Source organism: Scylla paramamosain, chromosome 22 (assembly GCF_035594125.1).
Source record: "Scylla paramamosain isolate STU-SP2022 chromosome 22, ASM3559412v1, whole genome shotgun sequence".
Lineage (NCBI taxonomy): Eukaryota > Metazoa > Arthropoda > Malacostraca > Decapoda > Portunidae > Scylla > Scylla paramamosain.
The window spans coordinates 11822819-11831940 of record NC_087172.1 but is presented as its reverse complement, the minus strand read 5'-3'; the positions used below and the strand labels follow the sequence as shown (position 1 = coordinate 11831940).

At 43.5% G+C, this 9122-nt stretch overlaps 1 protein-coding gene across 3 annotated transcripts; it reads left to right on the top strand.

Annotated features, from left to right (window-relative positions):
- The first annotated feature begins 832 nt into the window (after positions 1-832).
- On the top strand, positions 833-5900 carry LOC135111553 (uncharacterized). Of its 3 annotated transcripts, none has more exons than XM_064024971.1 (8): positions 833-1042; positions 1603-1623; positions 2339-2656; positions 3058-3933; positions 4171-4426; positions 4528-4691; positions 4859-5005; positions 5683-5900. In XM_064024971.1, the coding sequence occupies exons 1-8, from the start codon at positions 958-960 to the stop codon at positions 5829-5831; spliced, it is 2016 nt and encodes a 671-aa protein (XP_063881041.1). In that variant the 5' UTR covers positions 833-957; the 3' UTR covers positions 5832-5900. The 3 variants fall into 3 exon arrangements, with proteins under 3 accessions (XP_063881041.1, XP_063881042.1, XP_063881044.1); XM_064024974.1 differs by having other exon boundaries at positions 834-1042; positions 4567-4691; XM_064024972.1 differs by lacking the exon at positions 1603-1623.
- Positions 5901-9122: the final 3222 nt, after the last annotated feature.

Genomic DNA, 9122 nt, shown 5'->3' with positions numbered 1-9122 from the left:
GTTCTCATTCTAGATTGCACATGACTGAAAGTTGAGGCAATGGTTGATTATCCAGCAGACGAGACGTGTTTGATGACATCTGGCAGAGAGAGAGAGAGAGAGAGAGAGAGAGAGAGAGAGAGAGAGAGAGAGAGAGAGATATTCTGAAGAAAATAACGCAGAAAGAGGAGTTTTAATACGACAATGACAACCAGACTCCACTCCCATTGATCTAAAGAAAACTGACTTGGATGAAACAAATGTGCCTTCACTGAGCCCCGGAATACGTTATATCAGCACAGTTCTCTAAACACACACACACACACACACACACACACACACACACACACACACACACACACACATAAATAAATAAGTACGTAAATAAATAAGTAAATATTGTGTGATTTAGGATAAACAAGAGGAAAGAGTCTGATAAAAAAAAAAAAATCGAGGTGTTATCAGTGTTCTGAGCGATATCTGAAGGGCATCGCCGTGCTTGGACACAATGACACCGTGATTCAAGCAAGTACACACACAAATCCTCTTCATTGTTACTACGCATGCAACTTCTTCACCCTGTGGGACGAGCTGATAATGTCCCGATGGCAGTATTTATTAATAAAATGTAAATGAACAAAATCACAGTTATGTTGCTGAAATTTATACATTGATAAATATGACAAATTTCAAATTCATGATTGATATTGAGAGTAAAGCTGATCTTAAACCACAAACACATCACACACACACACACACACACACACACACACACACACACACACACACACACAAACACGTAGCTAGCCAAAGTTGATAAAGAAGATAGAACTGATGCTACCACAGCCGGTCTGAGAGGTGCAGGCCGAGTCAGTTGCCTGTTAGCGGTGATAAGTGTCAGATCTAAAGCAGCAGATAAGCAGCAGGACGCCATCACCACGCAGCAGTGCCTTCTAGGGAGAAAGCATCGCCTTCACCATGAACACGTACATGCTCTTCCACCACCTCCTGATGCTGATGTTCTTCGTGGTGCTGCCGCGACTCCCCGCTGTCCCAACATCCGGTACTCACCTCCTGTTACTGACCAGTTCACTTCATAAGAAACTAGAGATAATTCAATTGTTTGTCACGTCGTAGGGAGAAGGTATTAGACGATGTTATAAGCTAAAGCACTACCACCTCTTCCCATGTGGTGTGTACAAGGTCCCCAGTCAGCAAGTACTGGTAGTATGCGTGTGTTTCTCGCTCGTGGCTGTAGCGTGCAAAATTTACTGTATCACTTACAAATTTCGCAGTCATCCTAAACCACTAATTATGTTATTATTGAAAAGCTCTCTGGGACTCCTAAGTGTATGCAAATGAGCAGAGGGGCAGGGAAGTCTGTACTCAGCTTTATTTAGATGATTTTACTAACGGATACCTGTATTTTCTACCTCATTCCTTTCATTCTTTGTCCATGGCATGATTTTTTTTTTTCTGTTACCAATAAAAGATTAAAAAAGAATGTAGAAAGCAAATGTGTGTGCATGAGAGAGAGAGAGAGAGAGAGAGAGAGAGAGAGAGAGAGAGAGAGAGAGAGAGAGAGAGAGAGAATCTGATATTTTTTATTTGGCCCCCACACAGACTCAGACAGCATGATGGAAGGTGAGCCGCAGCATTGCAGACCGTGAGCCTGAGTATTCTTGAGATATAATATCAAAGGGACGTTTAACGATGAGGTGTTGACATTATCTGTGACAAATATACCGTTACTAGCACTAGCCTTCCTGTAAAGCTGTTATGCTACGGATTGTGTGTCTATCACGGTGTGTCAGGAAGCAGTATACATAGATATGTCAAATGAATTTGATGCTGGGCTAATAAAGTGACGTTATACTCTACACTCGCAGTTAAAAATCATGTTTTACACTGCACTCAGGACCATATTCTGAAACACTGCACCACACTCACTATTTTCAAAAAGGCTCCAGCTGTAGCAACTGTTTTTTTATTTGTTTATTTATTTATTTATTTTTATTTATTTATTTTTATTTTTTTACGGCTCTAGTGACAGATTAATAATATCCCTACATTATTAATAGAAGGCATAGTCCTGAGAACCTGGGCAGTCACCTATGTGGCTTTGGAAAATAGTGGTGATGAGAAAGCAAAGCGTTTCTCATAAGGAGCCTGAAATTCCACTGTTTTAGATTTTTCCGCAATGTTAAGTCTCTTGATCTGGCAGTTACTTAGTTGTCTGTTTTGAAAGAAGGCTATCAGCAGACCAGGGGACATGAGATAAAAGCAAAACACAGTGGGAGGGAGTGCGGAAGGATGCATGACTTCTGACGTGACTGTACTTGTCACTGTAACTCGACAGTACTGGTTCTCGGCCGAGTGGGTTACATCCCCGCCCAGGGCACCTATGCCTGCTTCACGAGAATGGGAGGGGAGGCACCTGACTTGGCCCTGCAGTACTCAGCCACGTACACCTATGGCCCTTCAAAGACAATGGCCACCTGTAACGGGGACATCAGCCTGCAGACCTCTCTACTAGATGGCTCGGTGGCCTACTGTTTGCCGCCATGTCCCGGAATGGAAATGATCTACTCAAACCCCTTGTCCATCGTGATCACGGGCCACGACAGAGTCACCAGGGATATTCATGCTGCTCTCATGGAATCCATCTTTCTACCAGGTAAGTTTTCATGTTCTTCCATTTACAACTTTGCCCCGTGGTAGTTTTTTTTACTTTTTATGTAAGAGGGGACTCTGGTCTAGGGCAACAAAAGGCTGGAAAAAGGAACCCCACAGAAGATCCCTGTCCTCAAAGAATGTAGTCAAAAAAGTTATCAAAATTTGAGAAGGAGTGAGTGAAATGGAGTCCAAAATTAACTTAACCATTTAGCGAACTTTCCGTCAAGCGAAAAGTCAAAACATTTACCATGGCTGATATAAAATGTCGCCTCTGAATTGCGACTGTGGAAGTGTTGTTTATTGTCGACTGCTTTAATGGTATATTTTGTATAAATTACGTCTTGGTTCCTTGCAAACTATCATATCTTTTCCCCAATTACTTGGCTCCTAATCCTCCTACAGATGTGACTCCTACGGTAACTCAGCTCGGCCAGGGCGTGGTGGAGGTGCAGTGGGCGGCGCGACCAGGCAGGACATACCAGCTCCAGCTTTGGCATCACCTTCAGACTCCGGCGAAGGCTACACACACTGAAGGAGAGGTCGAAGTTATAGGGATGGTGAAAACTGAGATGGGAGAAATAAAAGAGAATATTGGAAAGAAAGAATGTGGTAGTGAGGCAGCAGAGGGCGCCGGGGCGTTACTGGCAGCTGGTGACGGGGAGACGGAAGGAAGCCAACAATCATCGATGGAAGGACTGGTGGAGAAGAGAAATACGGAACTGTGCGGGGAAGTGAAAGACAGTGACATATCATTAACAGAGGATAAAGAAATGAATGAACTAATGGAGGATGGAAAGTTATTCAACGAAGGCGGATTAGTGGAGAAGATGGAGGAATTATTAGGAAAAACTGTGGGTGGATCTTTGACGGAGAGCGAGAGTGAGATACAAAAGGGTGTGTGTGGAGTAATGAGTAATGAGACTTTGGTGAAGATAAAGCAATGCTATCACGACCTTGACAAGGAAGATGATGCTGACGACGATGACGATGATAATGACAATGATGACGATGATCATGAAGAGGACAATGATGATTTCGTCAAGTTCATGCGGTGGAGGAAATGTGTTGCCCTTCACGCCACATGTACTAAAACTCCCTCTGCCTCCGTCCTGGCACCGCTAGACATTTCCGGACCACTCACCTGCCCGCCTGGCCTGTGCGTCTATTACTTCATGAATGTTCCCACCTCAGGTTCTGTCTCTGTGGAAGTCATGGATGCAACGGATGCTGTCGTCTCCTCGTCCCACACTCCGCCAGCACCCTCAAGGGAGTGGCGCAGTGAGTATTTCCTCAACTGGGATGTGACGCGAGCAAGCCTTCATGCACTGCGTACACTTAATTCATTCCATTCATCTACTACTGGCATCCTTTAAAAAATCTAAAAATATTCGGACGGACGGCTGTCTAAACAAAAATACGAGGAATCACTGCCATGATCCTATCTATACCAAACAATAACATTCGCATTAATTTATAGACGAGTAAAAATAATGTCTAATTTTTCCCTCCTGTCAGGCCTGATCATTGACAAAGTGGTGGTGAGCAGTGATGGTGAGGAAGCCGAGCTGGAGACTAAGACTCTGGTGATCGAGTTGGGCAGTGCACCGCAGGAACACACACAAGGCAGCAGGGAAACAGGGACGGAGGAGAGCGAAGGACAGACTGGAACGGAAACGGAGAGTGTGAACGGAGATTACGAAGCTCTGATAGTAAACGGCCACGACCACAGCCAGGTTCTCAAGACTGTACAGGCAGAGTGTGATCTGCTGGGGTGAGTGTGTGTGTGTGTGTGTGTGTGTGTGTGTGTGTGTAAGTCAATATTTTTCCATGAATATGTTTCCCTTCCTAAGTGAACAAAGTCTCTTTCGGAAGCATCACTGACGCGTCTTCTCGTTGCGCGGACCACGTCAGGAATGTATGTTCGGTGAGCGGTCTGCAAGCCCTGGTAGACCCCGAGGGACAAGGGCCGGTCTCTGACATGTTTCTTCTCCTCGCCAGCCGCCACACTGCCACCTCCAGCCTCGTCTCTTTTACCGGTGAGTCAGGGCGCCAAGGTGACTAACTCATCGTAGAACAAAATAACTTGCAAATCCTCTTCTAACCTACTACAGTCTCTCTCTCTCTCTCTCTCTCTCTCTCTCTCTCTCTCTCTCTAGCGAACTATTAAAATGTAACTTAACCATGCAGCCTCTTTCTGCCTCAGATGTGCACGTGAGGGTTCACAAGGTGGCGCCAGGCACAGTACTTGTGATGTGGGACAGGGAACCCAGCGTGCAGGAGTTCATCGTCCGTGTGGTTCTTGATAGTGGAGAGACATCGGAGAGTGTCACCGTTGCCTGCAGTAAGAGAGGTGAGTCATCAGGTCGACTGGAGCGTAAATCAAAAGTCTTCACTATCAATGTCACGAAGTTCTTGCTAACATATCACATGCATTTATTTATTTATCATGTTGGAGTCTTGTAGCACATTAGGGTTGCTCCTGTTAGGGGAGTGTAACAAACTGGTTCACGCCATCGTGGTGCAGGCGAGATTCTTGAATGGCGCCTGTTAGTCTTCCTTCCACTAGCTCTGTTGTCTCGGCACAACACCAGTTCAGAAGTGGCATCAACTTTATTTTGCTCAACGTTGAAGCAGTTGTATAGTTTCACATTCTTTAGCATTCACACACTGCTCTCACCACACCACTCAGTGTCACCTCTTGCGGATTCACATTCATATTTTTTTTTTCTCCAGTGGTGTAAAAAATGACTGCAAAGTAATTTATGCAGCATCACACCAAACATTTGCAGCCTATGTCTACTGTGCTGTTTTGTTCACGTAAACATTATGTTAGGTTTGTTTAAGCAGAGTTAAAGATAAATACGTAGATAGAAGAAAGACCTAGTATGTCAGATGTATGCCTTCTGTGGTTCTGTGGTACAACAGGAGCCTGAGAGCGAATAGGAAGTAGGAAACATAAGCAGAGAAAAGTTGTCATCACAACAACAAACATAAGGAAAGGAAACTCTTATCATTATCATGTCTCAGGAAGTGACTGCTTGGCAACCTTCAGCAACCTGACCAGAGGGCATTACCAAGCTGAGGTGAGCTACACAAGGAAGTCCAAGATAGTTTTAAGTTCCCAGTTCATCATGGAAGATGACATCGCCAAGGAACAGGAAACTGATAACAAATAAACCACTGAATGTATTGGTTGCGGGTCGTGTAAGAATTAAATAAGATAATAAAATGGACACTAATTATAATTTGAATATCAGTACATTTTTCTGCGATTTGAAACTTATCCCCCCGCCCCCCCCCAAAAAAAAAAAACAAGCAATCAAATTTAGAAGTTCTCATCACGGCTGCAACTCCACCGTGACGCCATCAGCCACCACATGTAGCAGCTCAGCGCTCGCAGGAAACAGCCGTGCCGTTACTGGTAAGATCTCTGTCATTTTCAGGTGTTGCCATCACTGCTACGTGTGTTAGATTCAACATGTTGGATCACTTGATGATGAGTATGCCATGTTTGTGCTCATTTAAAATATTTTGTGGCGAGCAGCTCTCGCGCTCGTGACTAAAGCATGAATCAAGGTGTTTAGCGAAGCGAGGTGTGTTGGTAAGGAAAAAGAACTATTTTTTCCTTGGCTTTGGTGAGGGAACGTGTTCAAGTAGGGAGAATCAGCTTCTCTCTCTCTCTCTCTCTCTCTCTCTCTCTCTCTCTCTCTCTCTCTCTCTCTCTCTCTCTCTCTCTCTGTGTGTGTGTGTGTGTGTGTGTGTGTGTGTGTGTGTGTGTGTGTGTATAAAGACACTTTATTGCATGTTCTTCCTCACCAGAGTGGAAAAGAAGTCGGCAGGAAGTGAACATTAAACACCACTGAGCTGGTAACAGTGAGCCTCGAGGGTGGGTAGGAGAGGGTTGGCGCGTGGGAGCCAGGCGCATGATAAAAGAAATTAACCCAAGCTTATAAGAAAAAATGTAGAGAGTTTTGTTAATTCTGTATTAAGATTCTTGTAGTGTGTCTAGTATTGTGACTGAATGGAAGGGACAGGGCTCGGGAGCATATTCTGAAACATTTCTTCGCCGCACTTCCACTGCTTTCATAAGGCTCAAGTTAAAGTTGCACTGGTTCTAGTGACATATTAACAAGAAATCTACATTATTAGCAAGAGAAACACTCTTGAGAACCCGGTCAAACACATATGTACCCTTTGAACACAGTGGTGGTGAGACAGCAAAGTGTTTCGGAATACAGGCGAGTAGAGGCAGTCACTCAGTCGTAGCTTGGTCAGTGAGGTTTCCGAGAGCCGCTGGCTTACCACATATGCTTCGAAGGTAAAAACAGAATGACTTGTAACTCCATTGTTGCTAGCGACTCTCTCTCTCTCTCTCTCTCTCTCTCTCTGGGGAGGAGTGTTGGGAGGACAAGGTAAAGGATAAAGGTGGAAGTGGCTGTCACTAGCAGCTGTACTATAGTATTTCAAACTCACGATGACCCACCAGGTGTTGTCCGCTTTATTGCCACATATTGAACCAAACATTCACTATAAACTGGTAACTGTCCACTAACCAGGGTATATTAGCATGAAATGTTCTAAATACCTTTTGATTTTTGCATTAGATAGTAAGTGATATGAATAATTGTTATATATATAAAGAAAAGAAGATACTTCATGAAAAAATGTGGCATATCAGGTCAGTTGACGTTGCCACCTGCTCCCGACCCAGAATCTAACGGGAGTGGGTGGGGGAAGGGTCGCCTCACTTAAACATATCAGGAAAAATAAATATCAGAGTTTCATTCTCTCTTATAAGCACGTGTGGGTGTCTTGATTCTTATAACAAAGTCATACATGCAAATAAAGAGAACGGTTGTCTCCGTTTTCTGAGGGGGTGGGTTAGATTTGGCACCGCCGCTCCTTGAAGCGACCAACACCCGGTGGGTCATCGTGAGTTTGAAATACTTTAGTTGTTAGCGGGGCAGTGATGATAATCCCATCCTCTCCCAGGTGGCGGTGGCGGAGGTGAGGTAGGGTGACTGAAGCGCACAGCAGCAACATACACGCTCAGTACTGGCGATGTGCTGAACTCTCTCTCTCTCTCTCTCTCTCTCTCTCTCTCTCTCTCTCTCTCTCTCTCTCTCTCTCTCTCTCTAGAGCAAACCTTAACTTTTCTTCGTACTACTGTGTCAGTGGGGTCAGTATTCCCTCATTCACAATTAATACATTATATATATATATATATATATATATATATATATATATATATATATATATATATATATATATATATATATATATATATATATATATATATATATATATATATATATAATTATTTATTTATTTTTTTTTTACGAGCTATATCATATATTTTTTTGTTACTTTTACCTTTCATTTTAACATTACTAGTATTCTTATGTAATTTTATAACTCGGCGCCATATGACCTTATTTGTTGCGGCGCCACACTAGAAATTTTTATATCACTTCACTTAACATTTCTTACGATGACGGTGGAGAGGACAGACTAATGAGAATGTGAGGTGGGCCTTGTGTGAGTAGTGGCCATTCCTTCACTCCGCTGCAGTTTGCCTTCGAGCTAGACAGAAAGACGGAGGAAGACGTATAGATGGAAAGGGAAATGGCGGAGGTAAAAAAAAAAAAGAAGAAAAGAAAGGTTAAAGCGAGAAGAATAAATTGGGGGATGTCGCAATATCTCTGGCGCGGTGAGAGAAGGAGGACGTGAACAGACAGGGAGGAATGAGGAATGGAAAGGGACGGAGGCACGAGAAAATATACATGATGAGTTAAGATTGAACTTGTTGACGTTCACCGGGAGAGAGAGAGAGAGAGAGAGAGAGAGAGAGAGAGAGAGAGAGAGAGAGAGAGAGAGAGAGAGAGAGAGAGAAAACTTTTTCGTATTCACTTTTAATTGCATTGTTTTGATATATACTTCATCGCCACCTATGTCTCTCTCCCTCTCTTCTTTCTCCCTCTCCCTATCCCTCTGCTCGCATTAAGGACCATATTTTGAAACGCTTCTACGCTGCACCCTGAAAAGGCTCTAGTTGAAGTAACACGGGTTTTTAAAGGTTCTGATCGCAGATTAACAAGATTTCCACATTACTAACTAGAGGAACATTCTTGAGAGGCCCGTGAAAATAGTCGTGGTGGGAGAGCAAAGCGTTCCAGAATAAGAGCTTAAGCCTCCCTAAGTCAGCGTCCCGGAAACTCTTCTTGCAGTTTTTGACTCGTATTCAGAAAAAAAAAAACTTTGCTCTCGCACTATGACTTTTCAAAGGGTACAGAGATGATACACCGGGTTCTCAAAAATGTTTATCCTGTTCATAACGTAGAAAGCTTGTTAATCTTTCACTAGAACCATAAGAAAAACACTCCTAGAAACTTAACTCTGCAGAGCCTTTTGAATTCTGTGGAAGTGCGGCGCAGAAGTGTTTCAGAATATGGTCCTTTGTCTCCTCT